This window comes from Biomphalaria glabrata, chromosome 6 (assembly GCF_947242115.1).
Source record: "Biomphalaria glabrata chromosome 6, xgBioGlab47.1, whole genome shotgun sequence".
Lineage (NCBI taxonomy): Eukaryota > Metazoa > Mollusca > Gastropoda > Planorbidae > Biomphalaria > Biomphalaria glabrata.
The window spans coordinates 14,811,317-14,831,472 of NC_074716.1; the positions used below are offsets into that span (position 1 = coordinate 14,811,317).

At 40.1% G+C, this 20,156-nt stretch overlaps 1 protein-coding gene across 1 annotated transcript in view; it reads left to right on the forward strand.

Moving 5' to 3' along the window:
• The window catches only part of LOC106057584 (gamma-aminobutyric acid type B receptor subunit 2-like), a 47,955-nt gene that overhangs the window by 11,379 nt on the left and 16,420 nt on the right, over window positions 1–20,156 (forward strand). Inside the window, exons 4-11 of the mRNA XM_056032224.1 lie at window positions 1,019–1,260; window positions 1,999–2,117; window positions 11,459–11,599; window positions 11,784–11,954; window positions 16,386–16,487; window positions 18,071–18,136; window positions 19,457–19,585; window positions 19,870–19,991. Coding sequence (XP_055888199.1) covers window positions 1,019–1,260; window positions 1,999–2,117; window positions 11,459–11,599; window positions 11,784–11,954; window positions 16,386–16,487; window positions 18,071–18,136; window positions 19,457–19,585; window positions 19,870–19,991 — 1,092 coding nt within the window. The remainder of the gene's footprint in view (window positions 1–1,018; window positions 1,261–1,998; window positions 2,118–11,458; window positions 11,600–11,783; window positions 11,955–16,385; window positions 16,488–18,070; window positions 18,137–19,456; window positions 19,586–19,869; window positions 19,992–20,156) is intronic.

Below are 20,156 nucleotides of genomic sequence, written 5' to 3' on the forward strand. Positions count from 1 at the left end.
TTAGGTGAGTTGTTGTTGACTTGTAGCACCAAACTGTTGGTAGACAACTAAAGTGTTATGTGAGTTGTTGTTGACTTGTAGCACCAAACTGCTGGTAGACAACTAAAGTGTAAGCCGCTATAGGTGTATTATATTTTAACTTCTAAAACTTGAAATAACTTCTTTAATAACTTCTTTGTGAACTAAAAGTAAATTAAAATGTTATTACAATATAGACAAATATAACTTGAGATGTCATAAACTTATATTACAATATAGACAAATATAACTTGAGTTGTAATAAGCTGATAATATTTTCACACAAATCTAACTCAAATTAAAAGCACGTCTTTGCACTATGGCGTCCTGACGTACTTAACACGGCTTACGACACTGCCACTTATTTTGCTTTATACATACGCCCGACGTATGAAAAAAAATCAGACGTATTTTTGTAGAAGGAAAATGATTAGTCTAAATTAAGACAATGCTATTTTACAAATCCATTTCAAAGTGTGTTTTTTTAAATAATTGATTATATAAACTCTTTGATCTTAGCGTTAAATATCCAGTCATTGATATAATTATTACATTAACACTTAATATTCTATTGGACTCTACCGTCTTTCAATTCTTATCGTTTATTCTCTACACATGGCTCGTCTCCCCTTATCTAAAAAATCTTATTCTCTACAAAAGATTTATCTTCCCTTACCATAGTGAGTTTTTTTTTATGTATATAACTACATAAAAACATAATTAATTAATTATGACTAATCGATTAATTAACTGTTTGATTCTTTTTTTGTCGATTCGTGTGTTGGCATACATTCATGAGCTTGTATGCAAAATTTGATGACGATTGGATGTGGTCGTAAGAATCGATATAAAAACATCGAAATATCCAAGAAAAGATACAGAGCGAGTTAATGAAAGCGCTGTAATAAATTCAACAACACTACTGTTTGTCTAAAACTGATGGTAAACATTGGTTCTCAATTTCTCGTGTCAGTACCTCGTTGTATTTTTCTAATTGCAGGCTGTGTCTTGATGTCGTTTGTATTGACCTAACACACAATTCTTTGGATGTGACAATGTCACTTTTTGTGATCCTCTTGTCACTGTCACTCCACATCCCAGTTTGCTGCAGTGTTGAGGCACCGGATGTGACCATGGCCACTGAGGCTGCAAAAGATTCTACAACCTGGAGATCGTCGGACCACAGTAGCCCTAGCACTAAGAACATAGTATTAAACATCATCGGACTCTTCGCGATGTCTGGTAAGTTATGGGACCAATCTTATACAACAAACTCAAGTGTTGTTAATAAAGGTAGAAAAGCAAACTGTTAAACATTTACCAACCTTAGGGCTCAAGACGTTGTAATTTAAGTTTTGATAATTTTTCTGAAACAAAATCTCTAGAAGTTGTCAACTGAGTTTTGATGACTCATTCTTAAATTTCATTAAAAAACAAGGTTACAAAGACAGTTTGTGTGGAAACACAAACTCAAAATCGGCCCCCGAATTGGTCCACCAAGGAATGTAAAAAGCCAGTTTCAATATTTTGAAAAAGAACATCATAATGAAATTCTATCAAAGACAAAAAACAGAGAAGAATGGAGAAAGAAGGTTGACAGATCTTGTGTGGTGCCCCAGCGGTCCAGAAGACCAAAGGTGAAAGTGTATGTGAAGTTAGATGAAAACCTGGCCTAACTGATGTCTTATAATGAATATCTAATTGATCTGATTGTTTTGTATAGGGTCAATCTCTTATTCGAATCCTCAAGAAAAAAAAATTTCCTTAAAAAAATGTGTATATGTATAAACATTTGTTACAGCAACTAAAGAAATTTAATTGTTTATCCAACGAAAGACATTATTAGAAATGCCTTCTGAGACTACTTTCTAGTAAGCATGAGGCGATCCTTCAAAATCAGAAGATTATTACCTTTATAACTGATTTACTTTAAAAGCGCACACAAATATCTAATCACTTATATTTGACATGGACATTTAGGTCGCTACCCAGCTGGGATCGCCTATTTTTTGGCGACATTGTTGGCTGTAGAACACATCAATAAGAGAGAGGACATTCTGCCTGGTTACAAACTCCAAATCAATGCCCACAACACCAACGTAAGTATAAGTGTTAGGTGTGACAGGTGGGGAAATGTGACGTGTGTTCGGCGCGTTTTATGTCTAGGGGATGATTATTTATCAGCATATGAATCGGGAGCAGACACGCAACGAAACAAGCAATGAAAGATAGATACAAAAGTTAAAAATGAAGAATATTTATTTACATAAATATACATATAAGAATAAAAAGGGGGAGGATTTGCATCTATCTCTAAATAATACTAGATTTAATCATCACTCTTGCACTTAATAAGAGAGTATGTCACTTTGTCCTCTGACTTAGCTGGTTGTCCTGTTGATGTCGCAGCTGGCTGTGTCCTGGCTTGAGGTTCTGCAGCTGGAGGTGGCGCTCTAGCGGATAGAGGGACGCCGGTGATTCAGTTCTTGTGGAGTCTCAATCCAAAGTCCTGATATCTGTAATGGGCACAGTAGGGCGGGTGGCCGGCTACCGTGGGCACAAGGTTACTGCGGGCAGAGCTGATCTGCCGTGGGCAGCGTAATGAGGAGGATCTGTCCAGTGAGTTGCAGAGGGTTGGCGTAGCTATGACGTCTCGCACAGATCTGAGTCTATAGGGACGTCTCACCTAATAAGTTGACAGGTGGGCTGTCGAATAGGCGGGCAAGGCCGATGGCGCCAAGTAGTATAGTTGAGTAGTGTCGAGTAGACACTGAACAGCAAATAGGCCGATCTCAGTAGGAAAGTGTAGTGCTGAATAGCACTCAGCACATAAATAGGCAATAGGTGATTCTCGATAGCAAATAAATAGGCAGACACCTGAGGGAGGCTGCGGATAAATAAAGACAAGTTAGGACATGTCTCTCATGCATCTTATCGATGCCCTCGACTGAGGTGCATTCGTCAGATTGGTAAAATTGCTTTAGAGCATAATGGGGAGATGATGACAAAGGGGATTTGGAAAACAGATGGCAGATAGTAGCAATATAAAATGTACATAAAAAGGGAAAATAATAATATAAACATGTACGTATAAGGGGAAATAATAATCTCAAATAAACAACACAGGTGGATAGAGAAAGAAAAGGGGGGGGGGTTGAATTGGGTGGTGGTCAGCGACCAAGACGGTTTGTTCACATATGACCGTCGGTCGAGAACAATGGAGTGCGCTTGAATGGAGAGGGAGTCAGTTCAAGCGGCGCAACTCTCGTTAGAGTGAAATGACTACAGGGGAGATAACTCATAACTCTTTTCTAGACGCAGTATCAGTGCGCTAGTAAGATTATCAAGGCGGCCAGCCGAGATAAAGGAAATAAAATAAGATGTACAAATATATACATGGTTGCATCAACGATCAATTGAGCAACGTAGCATTAATAGATTAATGCAATACATAAATACATACATAGGACACGTTTATGTTCTCTACTTACGCCAGTGAGAAATACACAATGCACTAGTTAGATATAAATGACATAATAAAATACACATAATAGTCTCCAGTGAGAAATATGCACAAAGTAACTAAGATGGAACTTGTGATTAAGTTCGGCTTACCACCAGGTATTCCTCTAGGAGGGAGAATGTGTGAAGTAGTCCAGACTCGATTGCTCAGATAGAATGAGAAATAAGAGGGTCTGATTTGATTTGGATCTACTTTATATAGGCCTGGAGAATATGGGCGGAAACAGGAAATGTCCTAGGCTAAGAATTATCTTACACGTGGGTGAATTTGACTCGAGGTGGGAGTCGCACCTTGGACAGATCAAATGGGAGTGTTGGTCCGCGTGATCTCCTAGATCAAAGATAGACGTGGGAGAAAGGGGGGGGGGGAAGAGTGACTTGCATTCCACACAAGGTGGTGTCATCTGCGCCAGTCAGACATCCGCCGGTACGATCAAAGAGAACGTGTCCATCTTTGCCCCGGTCAAGGGAAGATAAGTCGAAAGACGCGGCCTAGCTATCTCCAATGTGGTCAACTAAGTCTAGCCTGGAGGGGAAAAGGTGGTGCGGGTGAAGAATTTAGGGGTAGGATGGGGAAATAATTAAAATAAAATAAATAAATAATGAAAAATAATAATTAATGCTGTGATAAATTTGAGTGACTCAAATGTGACTTGTCACATTAGGGAATGAATCAATCAATCTGTGGATATAGCTTCAATATCAATGCATAGTAATCAAGTGAAAGGAGTCTTCCTTTTTTTTTTCTTTTTTACATCAATGCACTTTTTAAACTCATCCGTTCACAATGGAGCAAAACACTGTGTACCCAATATACACATTTACATCTATACAACATGTGAACACAAAAGTCAAAGCTCGCAATGGAGATAAGGCTCTATTTGTAAACAATTTTTGTATTGAATGTTAAGACTGCTCTAATAAAAGATCCTTATTGTGAACCTAATAGTTTGGGCCACACACGTAAAAGTTTAGACAGCGGCGTCACTAGGGGGTGCGGGGGGAGGGGTGCGGTCAGCACCGGATGACACCCGTTAAGGGTAACATCAAGTGGAAAAATGCAATTTGCAATAAGTAACAATTTTTAAAAAGTGTCAGTGGCTTAATATTGGTACATCTTATTCACAAGTAATAAATATTTCTAAGTACATTTTTTTAAAATGTCAGCTAAAGATATTTTAATATTTTATAAAATTCTATAAAAATGTCCAAAACATTACATCATACTTTATAGAACAAACATGAAAGCTTACTTTTAGCAGTGTACCAATTGCATGAACACTGCTTTAATTTTAAAAAAATATTTTATTGAATCTATTTTATAGAATCTAATGAAGTAGTAGCTACTAACTAGCTTCGTAATACAAGGATGCCAACCAATAATCACTGCTTATCAAATGACGATATTCTTCAGGCATAAAATATTACAAGAATTTTACCTGCCATAATGTAAATTCCGCAGAATTGGAAAGAAACTAAGTTCCGACACAGTCTATATCTATTTTCTACATTTATGTAAAAAAAAATATAAATAAATATAGATCTAGTCTAGATCAAATAGATCTAGGAGTCTAGATATGCTAACTTAAATAAATAGAATCTAGTCTAGATTAGTAGATGATGTAGATCTAGACCTAGATAACTAGATCTAGGTTTAACAATAAATTAAATAAATGTACTTCTAACGTAGATCTAGATCTATAACTCCTACCTACCTTGAATTCATCCTTTGCGATTGTGTAACTGTAGAAAACTGTACTAGTAGATCTAGATCTAGTCTAGATCTAGTCATAGTCACGATAATGTAACTGCCAAGCACTTGAGGGTTGTGACTTTCAGTAGAACAACTCAACAAGATAATAAGTGAAGAGATCTGGATAACACGAGGAGGGCAGCAAATCGTTTTCTTTATTACACTGACTTGCTTTTAAAGTGTAAGGATCAATATTATTTATTTCTTAATTTTCTTACTATATCTTTCTTTGCTCGACTCATCCTTGGAGCGTTTGTTGATTGTGCATAGAAACCAGATTTTTACCACCAATATGTCTGCCGTGCCCAAATCACGTGACTATCACTGGCGGATCCAGGGGGGGGCGGTAGGGGCGATCGCCCCCCCCCCCCCACTCGGCCGACCCCCCCGAAGGGGGGTGGCGGACGAATTTTAGTATAGAATTCAAACAATTTGTATACGAATTCATTACTTATGTTAATAATATATACTAATTATTTATATTTCAACCTATTTTTAGATTATTTCGCCCCCCCCTCCAGTATGTTGGCCGATTTGGTGGGGTCGGGAGGGGGCGATGGTATCAATACCGCCCCCCCCCATAAACTTTCGAGTGGGGGGGGCGGTCCAATTTCTTTGTAGAAATCACAGCTTGCTAACAGAATCAATTAAATATCTATGTGATTAAAACTTGTTATTGATATTTTAACCAATCTTTGTATTATGTCGTTCCCTGTTTGCCAATTTATCTCTACTGCCCTTCCCACCTAAACCTTTTGAGGGGGGGGGCGGTCCTACTTTAATGGAGAAATCATAGTTTGTGAACAAAATTAGTTTAATTAATATATAGATTATATTATGTCGCTCGCCTTCTTGTATCTTCGCCGTTTCGGTGAGGTTGGGGAGGGGAAAATTGCATGTACTGCCCTTCCCACTCTAGCCCTCTGAGTGGTGGGGGGCGGTCCTATTTTTATGGAGAATCATAGTTTGTGAACAAAATTAGTTGAATATCTATATAATATAAACTATATATTGATATGTGAACTCATTGTATATTATGTCGTACCACACTCTAATCTCAAATTTTATCATTAGTAAAATTTAAATGAAAAAGGGTTGTACCAGGTGGGAGGGGCGATTCATGCAATCGCCTTTCCCCCATCAGACAAACCAATACTTTTTCTTTTTGTATTACAGTTAGGAAATTACAAAACAAAAACATCTGTCACTAATATAATTTATATATACTATAAATTAAATTCTTATATCGAGTCGCCCCACCCCTATTCTTAATGCCAAATGCAATCTTTAGCAGAAACTATCAAAGGAGCGAGGATTAATCATTTTCACTCTACCGCTCCTCCCATTTCCAGACAGAGTTTGTGTAATTTCACATGAATTTATCATAACTATTTTAAGAAGGACTTTGCATTCAAAAAATTAGAATTCAAACGAAATTTTTCAGTATAAGAGTCACGATTGAGATGAGTTCTAAACCCAAATCATTTTTTCATAGTCGCCTTTTTCTAACCTTTACTCAATCTGATATTTTTCTAGTTAAATAAATTTGGGACTATAACTCACAATTTATACTCTAATTTTATTGAATATGATTTATCGAATAATTTTTTTTCGGCGGAGATCCTCAAAGCCAAAATCTAAATATGTGGGGTATCTTATCTTTTCAAGGAACAAATCGGATTTTTTAGCAATGCATTAAGGGCCTATAAATTCATATTAGAATATTTTTCAAGTACAACATTATTCAAAAGGTCCTTTTTTAATAGTATGAATAATGAGTTTTAGGTCATGAGAGTACGTTTCTTCTGTGAAGTATGCAAAAAAACTCTTTTGGCGGCGGGGCTTCGCCCCGAACTCCATTGATGAATAATGATCTGTAGATGTCAGGAGAATGCGTTACTGCAATGAAGAATGCAACAAAACGCTTTTAGCGGCGGCGCTTCGCCCCGAACTCCATTGATGAATAATGAGTTGTAGATGTCAGGAGAATGCGTTACTGCAATGAATAATGCAAGAAAACACTTTTGGCGTCGGGGCTTCGCCCCGAACTCCATTGATAAATAATGAGCTGTAAATGTCAGGAGAATACTTTTCTGCAGTGAAAAAAGCAAGAAAACGGTTTTGGCGTCGGGGCTTCGCCCCGAACTCCATTGATAAATAATGAGTTGTAGATATCAGGAGAATGCGTTTCTACAGTGAAGAATGCAAGAAAACGCTTTTGGCGGCGGGGCTTCACCCCGAACTCCATTGATGAATAATGAGCTGTAAATGTCAGGAGAATACTTTTCTGCAGTGAAAAAAGCAAGAAAACGGTTTTGGCGTCGGGGCTTCGCCCCTAACTCCATTGATAAATAATGAGTTGTAGATATCAGGAGAATGCGTTTCTACAGTGAAGAATGCAAGAAAACGCTTTTGGCGGCGGGGCTTCACCCCGAACTCCATTGATGAATAATGAGCTGTAAATGTCAGGAGAATACTTTTCTGCAGTGAAAAAAGCAAGAAAAACGCTTTTGGCGTCGGGGCTTCGCCCTGAACTCCATTGATAAATAATGAGTTCTAGATATCAGGAGAATGCGTTTCTACAGTGAAGAATGCAAGAAAACGCTTTTGGCGTCGGGGCTTCGCCCCTAACTCCATTGATAAATAATGAGTTGTAGATATCAGGAGAATGCGTTTCTGCAGTGAAAAAAGCAAGAAAACGTATATATACGCACGTTTATGCATAGGGTTAGGGTTTACTGGGCATTAGGGTTAGGGTTTGGAAAAAAATCGCCCCCCCTCTCAAAAGTTCTGGATCCGCCAGTGGTGACTATGTCTACCAACCCATTGAGATTTCTAAAGAAGATGATTTAATTTCAGAAGTTGACTGTAAAAGAGGCTCTAGCCAAGATGAAGAAAATGTTACAATGAATCAGTCGAATGATATAGACTTCAATATTTTGGGGATTTTTCTTCTTGGCGTGTGCCATGATTTACGAAGGAAATTATCCAGCACAAAAGAAAAATTACTCCATTTGTGGAAAGAATGGTTCTATAAGAGACTCATTAACTGGAATGAATTAGTCACTTAATAGCAAAAAAAAAAAAGTTTTTGTTTCAACTATTTTCATCCAATTCTATAGAAATGAAATAGAAATGTGTTACTTCATTTAATAGATTGTGGAAATAACGTCTAAAAGTGGAATATTAAAAGTCGTATGAAGAATAGTCCTCTGGATGTATGAAGAAGAGTCCTCTGGATGTATGAAGAAGAGTCCTCTGGATGTATGAAGACTAGTCCTCTGGATGTATGAAGACTAGTCCTCTGGATGTATGAAGAAGAGTCCTCTGGATGTATGAAGAAGAGTCCTCTGGATGTATGAAGAAGAGTCCTCTGGATTGGAAAATGAAGGCATCCTGCTACAAATAGAAATAAAGGGAACTCGTTTCTCTTTAAAAAAAAAACAACCCACGTGTGATTCAATAGAAAATACAAATAAAAACCAGAAGATGTCGAGCGAGCAATCACAAAATGCCGGAATCACTATCTAATAAGTTTCCCTTTCAGACCTTTACGCTCTATGGGGCAGATGATGTTAAGGTCATCTGTTTCTATGGCCAACGGTTAACGAGCTGGGTGTCATGTGGCCAGCACAACCACCAAACCGCCTTTACTTTTCCCCAACTAATGTCAGGTAGAGCTGGGTGTCATGTGGCCAGCACAACCACCAAACCGCCTTTACTTTTCCCCAACTAATGTCAGGTAGAGCTGGGTGTCATGTGGCCAGCACAACCACCAAACCGCCTTTACTTTTCCCCAACTAATGTCAGGTAGAGCTGGGTGTCATGTAGCCAGCACAACAACCAAACCGCCTTTACTTTTCCCCAACTAATGTCAGGTAGAGCTGGGTGTCATGTAGCCAGCACAGCCACCAAACCGCCTTTACTTTCCCCAACTAATGTCAGGTAGAGCTAGGTGTCATGTAGCCAGCACAACCACCAAACCGCCTTTACTTTTCCCCAACTAATGTCAGGTAGAGCTAGGTGTCATGTAGCCAGCACAACCACCAAACCGCATTTACTTTTCCCCAACTAATGTCAGGTAGAGCTGGGTGTCATGTAGCCAGCACAACCACCAAACCGCCTTTACTTTTCCCCAACTAATGTCAGGTAGAGCTGGGTGGACTCAGAGGCAACTAAGGATCCCGAAATTAAAAATTCCAGCCTTCACCTGGATTCGAACCCAGGACCCTGGTTAAGCGTTTTACCACTCAGTCTTCAAGCCTCTATGTGCATTAATCAGTTTTTAATGCTGAGCTTCTACTTATACTAGAAGCAATCACAGATGTAGCAGATCAACCAAAAGTCTTTATTTCAACAAATGACGAAGTATTGTAGATTTAAGTTTCAACATTACTAGCCAGATATACTATGATTGAGAAGACATCTAAAGGCAGTAAAATTTGTCTAGAAGAAACTTAAAGTTGAAAGGTCATGATTCATTGTCAATAAGACCTTAAAGAATGTCTCTGAATCATTTAACAAAGCCTTCAACTATTTCTTACCATCTGCGTATGTGTGACGTCATGTGAAAAATGATTTTTTTAAATTTTTAAATAAATTAATGTTTAGAAATATTTACATAGACTTTAACTTTTATTGATAAGTTTTCAAGTTTGAAATCCAGAAAAAAAAACATTGTAATTTACTTAAGGCGCATTTGTGCAAAATTGAACTATAGATAAATTGTAATGAACAACGAAATTCTAAAATCGAATCGACACTCTTGTTATAGTTATTTAACAATTGATTAGTGTTGGTAAGTATAAGGTATATGTTTTAAGGCTTAACGAAAAAAAAACGGGAATGGGAAGGGTTGATATCATGAGCTGACCGCACCGGGTGACACCCACGCTAGTGACGCCACTGAGTTTAGAAGTTTGATTTCACATTGCTAAAAAAAAATTAAATCAAGAAAAACATTTTTAAAATACTTTTTAAAAAAAACTTATGTTAAGCGTAGTTGTATCAATTAGTTTGGATCAGTAATGTAATTAAATTTGTAATAGATCTAGACTAACAATAATAAATTTGTGCGATGAAAAATATGTTTAATATAGTTAGTTGATGCTGGAGTGGACTAACACACCGAGCAAACATCACAGGCTTGGATTTGAAAGTTATTACAGAACACGGCGTTATATTTCTTATTTTGATTTGTTAATTTCTTCATTAACATCTCGCTTTATGAGCAATAATAAGGCTCAGTTCAACTTTTGTCTGTGTCCTGAAGTGATACTGGAATCTGAGGAATTCAGAAGTTCTACTTGCTGTCAATATCACAATTTGTTGTATCGACAATTTTAAATACGAAACCATGAACAGGCTGAACTCCTGGCATTCACAGTCACTGGTTACAGACGTTGTACACTGGACACTGCTGACCTGTTGAAACATTGGGATTTCTTTCCGGCTGAAGAAGCAATTCTGATCGTGCTAACTTTACGGGCCACTACGAGTAGCATTGACCAGTCTTTCAGCACGCTACGATGAATCAAAAACTGGTTGCGGTCAGCAAGAACTGATGGTCTCAGCACTGTGCATGATACATGTCCAGCTTGTCTAACGCGACGTAAAGCATTTAATCAGTTAAGTTAGTGGCAGTTTCGGCAGCCACAGTTGGTATTTGCATTTTTTTGTTTAATCAACTTGTTCATATATTTTTTTAATTTCCTTCAAAGCAAGCATTTACATCGCAATGATTTATAACAATGTCATCGTATTTGTTAGTGAACAAGGAAGAGTAAGCTATTGTGGGGGGATGGGGGGAGAATTTGAAATCCCCAGAGCTCCCACTTGAAGGGGCCCCCAAATGAGTGTTCGAATTTGAATTTGAATTTTTTTTACATTAAATATTAAATATTACGCCGTTATCTCATGTCATGATGTCGAACGTCAAAATGCAGGAGCCCCTAAATGATGGCGAATTCCTAGCTACGTCACTGAAGAGAGAGAGAGAGAGAGAGAGAGAGAGAGAGAGAGAGAGATGTCACTCAAACACATACGTGTCATTATATATATGACTGAACCTAAAGACTTTTAGGATATCTGACAGTGCTTCTAAAAGTCACGTTTGAGTTAGTGAATATTGAGTAAAAAATGACACTTGTTTTTGTCCTTGTCTAGTGTGATGTATCAAGAGGACTTGACGCCATCTACAAGGAATTCTATGACAAAAATAAAACGTCTATCATGACCTTGGGTGGCACCTGCTCTCCTGTCACAGAGGTCACTGCTCAGGTGTCTCACCAGTGGGGTTTACTACAGGTAAGACCTATATATATTGGCCACCTATGATTAATTGTATCACACACGATCTGGCTACATAGATTGCCAGTGGTGTAAGCCGATATCATCTATAAAAGTTCTTAAGTGCAGCCAAAAAAAAACAAACAACTACATTTATTTCTATACATTTCAAAACAACTACATTTATTTCTATACATTTCAGATCTCGTATTCCTCCGTCTCGCCCTTTTTGTCAAACAGTGAAATCTTCCCCTCATTCTTCCGTGTCATGACCCCAGAGCATAATTTAACTCATGGAAGGCTGAAACTATTTAAAGAAATGGGCTGGAAAAATGTCCACATCATTTACGAGAATTACAACGTGTTTTCTATGGTAAGAATGAGTTAATCCCTAGAAAATCAGCACTGCATAATCAGCTCTACTTAATCAGCAAGTTAAGATCATTAAATCACAACATTATAATAATAATTAATAATAATAATAATAATAGTATTTATAAAGCGCTGTTAACAAACAAAATGTAGGCTCAAGGCGCTGTGATAACATTACAAACATAAACACGAGAGCTAAAATGACAAACTAATCTTTAAAAGTTTTAAGCGTGTAGGTCTTAATGTTCTTCTTGAAAGTAGTGTAGCATGTTGTCTGTCGGAGATCTATGGGGAGTGAGTTCTAAACCTTTACTCAGTGCACTGAAAAGCCCGCAGACCGTAGCTTTTGATGGAGAAACGTGGCACCACTAGAAGCGTTGAGTCCATTGAGCGCAGGGCTCTCTGAGGGACATATGGAGTGATCAGTTCGCTAAGGTACAAGGGCATTTCTTTATTATAGATACACTGACGACAAAGTGTGGCCACCTTGTAGTCGATTCTCGCTTTCACGGGAAGCCAATTGAGCGTGCGCAAGAGCGTAGTAGCAGAATCTCGTCTTGTTTTTTCTAAGGACTATTCGTGCGGCGTTGTTCTGTATACGTTGCAGCTTGGCTATTTAAAGGCTATTTTGTCATCGGGTATACCTGCTAGCACGGCGTTGCAGTAGTCAAGGCAAGAGAGTATGAATGCCACAGCTAGCTTATAATTATTTTGTGATTGTTGAATCAGTATGTAATCACTATATACTTTAAGATTTTTAAATCCGTACATCTCTACAGCAAGATAGTTAAGCCACTACTTTAAGATTGTTGAGCCAACACATAGCTTAATCACTACGTTGATATTGTTAAATCACTACATAATCACTACGTTGATATTGTTATAAACCTGGTGGTAGCACAGATGGGGGTAGTGGTGTGAGTGTAGTCAGCCGACGCAAATCGCCCCAGGCCAGCGCTAGACGAGCGGTCAACCGTGACGATTTACTACGATCAGCCGAGACGAGTGTCAACACGGCGGTTCGGGAAGGATCGACGGCGGTCCGGGAAGGATCGACGTCGTGAACAGAACTCAGGAGCGTCACGAGAGTTGTAGTCATCTGACCACCTAGAAACGTCGAGCGGCGTTCTGTCCGGTTCGAGAAGGCCAGTAGGGACCCTATATAAGAGCGGAGGTGTCGCAGTCATGACGGTCGAGAAAAGGGGCTCAATACAGCAAGGTTCAGAAAGGAGGTTCACGACAAGAGTTCAAAACACGGTCGACTACAGCACAGTTCAGCGGTGTGGTTCTGTACGGAGCATTACGACGGTTCAGTGCGGAGTACTATCAAGTACAGTTGAGACGAACGGCGTCTTGATCTTGGTCTGCGATCGAGTCCGACACAACGAGCCTAGTGTGTGAAGTCAGTCCGGAACTGTTGAATCCAGTGCAAGCCCGGAACGAGACGGAGAGGCCAGTGCAAGAGTTGATACGGCGGAACGGTGTTATCGGAGAGATATTTGAACAGTGTACGTGTTGCCAATTGTACAGTATTGGCTGTTATTTATCAACTATTAAAGTGTTACGTTACTTTGGAGCCCTGAGTTGTCAAGTTCTTTAAGTTGGTGGTGTATGGTGCAGTTTGCAGAGAGCCTGGATAGTGAGATTCGTAACAACTGGTGTCAGAAGTGTGATCGGATCGGAATTGGATTGGATCGGATCTACTATGGCTCGTCTGAAACTGCTGTACGAACTTGAATTTAAAGAACTGAAGCAAGAACTCCGTGAACGAGGGCTGAAGGCATGTGGAAACAAGGAAACCTTACAAGCACGCCTCCGGGAAGACATTATGGAAGAAGAAGAAGATCCGGACACGTATCTGTTTGAAGTCGCACCAGACTTGGGAGAGCTCTTAAACTCTGTACTAGACGAGATGAGTATAACATTGAAGAAGTCCACCGAGGAATTCTGTAGAGAGATTAAAAAGATGTGTACCTCAGCGAAAGAAGTGACGAGCCCCGTGGTGAAAACGATGGACGTGGTAGAAGAAACCCTGTGCGAGGAAAGAGACTCGAAAGATAAAGGAGCTGCGCCATCGTTAAACAATGATCTACTACCCACCCAAAGCCATGAAGAAATATGCAGTAACAACGGCAATGCTGATGAAGGTGGTACTGCCTGTGAATCCAAAAACAAGGAGTACAGACCTGAGAATCAGAAAGAGAGCAAGGAAGAGACAAGAAAATCGGTCTATAGTCCAACAGAAGCTTGTGATGCAGCTGTACCTGATATGAGCACCTCAAACAGCAAGACAGATCAAGTGAACGTTGTGCCCACGTCCATGCCTGTTGCTGACGGACTTTTGCAAGTCGAAAGTCACCTACAAAGGTTGGACCCTACTGACGTTTATCAAGATTCTCAGACAAGTGAGAGGAGCCGTGGTGGTGATCATGAGAACCCATTAAAACCTGATGAAACCGTTGAGAGACATATACGATTCGAGAGATACCAGTCAGGTCTGCACCTAGCAGACGTTGGTCCAGCTGCCAAGACTGGAGATGAAAGTCCCGATGACGATCAAGAGAATCCAAGGAAGCCTAAAGTTGAAGTTGATGGACATTTGCACGATGAAAGTCATCGACAAGGTCTGAAACCAACAAGTGATTGGCCCGATACTGAGACGAGAGAGAGAGGTCCTGATGGTGATGAAGAAAGCCGAATGGAGCCTGAAGCCGAAGACGAGGGACCTTTGCACGAGGAGTGTTACCAACCTGCCCCACGAGCATGCTCTCCAGACAAGGCTGAAGATGTTGACCTGTCCCACAATTCGCTGTCCTGTGGATTTGAAGCCCATCCCAATCCTTCTTCGCAAAGACCTATGAAGTCACCTTTTTGGCCAACAATCTTGGTATCCCCAGCCCTTAAATCCTATACCTCTCGATGTGCCAAGCGGCTACCCTCAATACCGAAGTACAAGAGAGCGATGCGACCACGACATCACTGCAGCCACATGAAGACCAACTGGCGGAAAAGAAGAAGAAGGCGACTTTTGCTGAGTGCAATATGGATGACGATACGACCACGACATCGATGCAACCAGATGAAGGCTAACTGGAGGAGAAGAAGAAGAAGGCGACTTTTGCTGAGTGCAATATGGATGACCATGCGATCACGAGGTCGATACAACCAGATGAAGCTAACTGGAGGAGAAGAAGAAAACGTTTTCTGAATTCAACGTGGATGGCGATGAAAGCACGACGTCGAAGCAAACAGGTGAAGGCCAATTGGAGGAGAAGAAGGAAGCGACCATTGCTGACTGCAACATGGATGGCTCCGTCAAGCACAACAGGCAAGCCAACTGCCACCGATCGACCCCCGCCTGCAGCGACGAAACTTTACCGCCAATGTCATGAGGTTGATTCTGTCCGGGACGGACAGATCTAAGGAAGGGGCAGTGTTATAAACCTGGTGGTAGCACAGATGGGGGTAGTGGTGTGAGTGTAGTCAGCCGACGCAAATCGCCCCAGGCCAGCGCTAGACGAGCGGTCAACCGTGACGATTTACCACGATCAGCCGAGACGAGTGTCAACACGGCGGTTCGGGAAGGATCGACGGCGGTCCGGGAAGGATCGACGTCGTGAACAGAACTCAGGAGCGTCACGAGAGTTGTATTCATCTGACCACCTAGAAACGTCGAGCGGCGTTCTGTCCGGTTCGAGAAGGCCAGTAGGGACCCTATATAAGAGCGGAGGTGTCGCAGTCATGACGGTCGAGAAAAGGGGCTCAATACAGCAAGGTTCAGAAAGGAGGTTCACGACAAGAGTTCAAAACACGGTCGACTACAGCACAGTTCAGCGGTGTGGTTCTGTACGGAGCATTACGACGGTTCAGTGCGGAGTACTATCAAGTACAGTTGAGACGAACGGCGTCTTGATCTTGGTCTGCGATCGAGTCCGACACAACGAGCCTAGTGTGTGAAGTCAGTCCGGAACTGTTGAATCCAGTGCAAGCCCGGAACGAGACGGAGAGGCCAGTGCAAGAGTTGATACGGCGGAACGGTGTTATCGGAGAGATATTTGAACAGTGTACGTGTTGCCAATTGTACAGTATTGGCTGTTATTTATCAACTATTAAAGTGTTAAGTTACTTTGGAGCCCTGAGTTGTCAAGTTCTTTAAGTTGGTGGTGTATGGTGCAGTTTGCAGAGAGCCTGGATAGTGAGATTCGTAACAATATTGTTAAATCACTACATAATCACTGCGTTAAAGATTGTTAAACCACTACATAATCACTACGTTAATATTGTTGAACCACTACATAATTTAAAAGCCATTGTAGATCTTTTGGGAAAAATACTACCTAATTGACCACACATTGAAAACTACGTTTTGATCGTTATAATTTGTCCAAATATTGTCCACTGGTCACAATTGTTTGTAACTTCTTTCACTAAGGTGAATGAAATGTTGAAACAAGACTTAAAGCAAGAAGGAATCGATGTGGCCAATCAAGAAATGTTCACAAACGATCCAGAGGAGAGTGTGATCAACCTTAAAGTAAGTTTGGATCTCCTCCCTACAACCCATCTAGTTACAGCAATACTTTGTAAAGTGTCTTTGAACAGCCCATCTAGTCACAGCAATACTTTTGTAAAGTGTCTTTGAACAGCCCATCTAGTCACAGCAATACTTTGTAAAGTGTCTTTGAACAGCCCATCTAGTCACAGCAATACTTTGTAAAGTGTCTTTGAACAGCCCATCTAGTCACAGCAATACTTTGTAAAGTGTCTTTGAACAGCCCATCTAGTCACAGCAATACTTTGTAAAGTGTCTTTGAACAGCCCATCTAGTCACAGCAATACTTTGTAAAGTGTCTTTGAACAGCCCATCTAGTCACAGCAATACTTTGTAAAGTGTCTTTGAACAGCCCATCTAGTCACAGCAATACTTTGTAAAGTGTCTTTGAACAGCCCATCTAGTCACAGCAATACTTTGTAAAGTGTCTTTGAACAGCCCATCTAGTCACAGCAATACTTTGTAAAGTGTCTTTGAACAGCCCATCTAGTCACAGCAATACTTTGTAAAGTGTCTTTGAACAGCCCATCTAGTCACAGCAATACTTTGTAAAGTGTCTTTGAACAGCCCATCTAGTCACAGCAATACTTTGTAAAGTGTCTTTGAACAGCCCATCTAGTCACAGCAATACTTTGTAAAGTGTCTTTGAACAGCCCATCTAGTCACAGCAATACTTTGTAAAGTGTCTTTGAACAGCCCATCTAGTCACAGCAATACTTTGTAAAGTGTCTTTGAACATCTCATCTAGTCACAGCAATACTTTGTAAAGTGTCTTTCAACAGCCCATCTAGTCACAGCAATACTTTGTAAAGTGTCTTTGCTTCTCTCATATTTTAGTCGTTGTTGCTACAGGCCAAACAATGGCGCATGTCTTGTATCAGTGTCCCCAGCTCCAGTGTCTTTGTCAAAAGAGTTAAGTCTAAGACACTTGAAACTCTAGGTCTAAGGGAGCTTGCACTAAGAGTTGAGTCTAAGACTCTTGAAACTCTAGGTCTAAGGGAGCTTGCCCTAAGAGTTGAGTCTAAGACTCTTGCAACTCTAGGTCTAAGGAAGCTTGCCCTAAGAGTTGAGTCTAGGACTCTTGGAACTCTAGGTCTAAGGAAGCTTGCTTCTTTCTGGAAAAGATCTAATCAGATCTACATTTTTACATCCCTATTAGCGATGGTTTCAATCCCAAGACCCTCGATTCAGAAACTCCTCCCTACTCCTCTATACCTTATCAGCCGTTAGGCTGTCCGCCATAAAAAACGGCCCCTCAAGGAACGGTGTATGGATGATGACAGTTTTGGGGGCTTTCTCCCATCCACTTCAGTGAAATCGACTTAACCCTTAGGGTTGCTTCCCTATTGGCCTACTTGTCTCTTCAGACGACCGTTTCCATGGAAATTGTTTTATATAGTTTTTTTTCTTTTATAATTAGGTTTTATGATATTCTTGATAATAATTTCCATAAGCTAAAAATAGTCGCTTCCGTTCGAGTGACAAATCTTTTTTTTTCTTCCCTTAAGTCATAAACGTTTTCTAATACGAACACATATACTCTTCCTCTTCCGTTTGAACACTAGAAAAAAGATGCCCGGATTATCATCGTCAACATGTATGAAGGAAAAGGGAGAAAACTTGCGTGTTCAGTAAGTATTGTTACGTATTTCTGATTTTCTGGCTAAATGTACTAGGCACACAAATAAAAGAAACACTGCAAAGAACTTGACGACTCAACTTTCAGCTTTAAATAACTTTATTGAATTATAACTATAACAATTCGTCACTGTAACATGTAGCGTATACGTCTTACATCGACTGTATCGACTGTAACGGCTCAAGTCCACTCTCTTCTACTGTCTCGCACAGTAGAGAACAGTATCGACGACTGTACTGACTCTTTTCACATGAACATCTCTGGTTTATAAAGAGTCCCTAATCGCTTGTCTATTGTTGCAAAAACACTGCTAGTACCCTCTGGAACAACATGGGAGGAAACATCACATCCTGTTGTTGTTTATACATGTCGATTCCAGAGGATGCCTGCTGCAGTGTCATCTCGCCGAGGTCACACGTAGTGACCTCTAACTGTCACTGTTCATTTGTCACAATGCCCCCCTTCGTAAATCTGTTCGTCCTCTGGAACAACACGTGAGGCACGTCCCATCCTGTCTTTGTTTACATGCATAGATTCCAGATAACACTCGGTGCTGTGTCATCTCGCCGGGGTCACACATAGTGACCTCTACCTGTCACTGTTCATTCGTAACAGTATTTATAGACTGCATCCTTGACTAAGACCCTTATTTCTTATATAAGATAAGATAAGATAAATAACCTTCTTTTAAGATAAAATATCGTTTCTGTTTAGCTCATTATATCTTTAATTATATGAAATAGTGCCAAAGAAAATCATTGTTTTTGGCGAGCGTAAGGACGATACGGAGACGCGGACCAGCTCAGGCGTAAGGTCACCGTCACACCTGGCAGACAAGGACAGCTGGAGAACGCATACGACAAACTGGTGGAGAAGACTTAGAGAAAACATCGTTGAATAGACAGCGAAAGATCAAGACTGGATTTAGACTTGCAAAGACCCTAAGCTCTTTGAGATCTGGAGCCCCTTGGCAGCAACATAATGCAAAGTTTCATTAGTTCTTTCTTCAAAATGACTGAAAATAAACCCAGATTTTTTTTATTTTTTTTTGCTTTAAGGGCCCTAACCTATAGCTTATGTTGCCTCTGGGTAAATCCAGCACTGCCAAAGATAGCTAACCAACTTGACACGCTTTGAAATCGACCGATGTGATAAAATCTGCTATGTAGGGCCTACAACACCGCACTTTTTTCTTAGCTTTTAAGACTCATGATAAGGCCTTGTTCTTAATATTGTGCACATTTTAGGTCCTATACAATGTTTGATTGTAAAGACTGCTGCCCATGCTCCTGTTCCTTCCCTTTTGAATTAGGCTTACAATAATGATAAAGATGGAACCTGGTATAAAAAGGTTGTCTGGCTCTTTCCATCATTCTACGACAGACACTGGATGGATGTCAACGATACTGCTTGTGGATGTACTCCAGAACAAATCAGACAGGTATTATTCGCTAGCAAATGTGTTTGTGTGTATATATATCGATATTTTAGACCATTTTTTGTTTGTTTGTTTTTGTTTTGCTGTGTAAAGCTTAATATCGATATAAAGTTGATTACTACTTTGAGTGTATTTCAGCTTTTAATAAAAATTCCAGCGATTACTTGCTTACTTCTAATATAAGTTGATTTTAAACTGAATATAGAACAAAACAAATGTCTCTATCAATCTATAAATCTATCTATCTATCTATCTATGTGTGTATATATATCTGAGTTACTTTTCAGGTAATAGGAAGATATTTCGCCGTTTCATCGCAAACCATCTGTAAGCAAAAAGACTATTTGACCGAGAATGGGCTGAGTCCTACCCAGTTCAAAAAGGAGTTTAGTGGAACCCGACTCTACAAGTAAGAGTCCCTTTGTTTTGTTAGTATTTATGTTCTTTATTCTGCATATACCTCTAGGCCGACTCAACACGAAAGCACCTTGAAGTTGATCTCTTGGGCACTACAGCTAAGTGAACTTGGTGGTTGACGTGAGAATTCTGCGAACCGATAAGGAACAAAATTCGT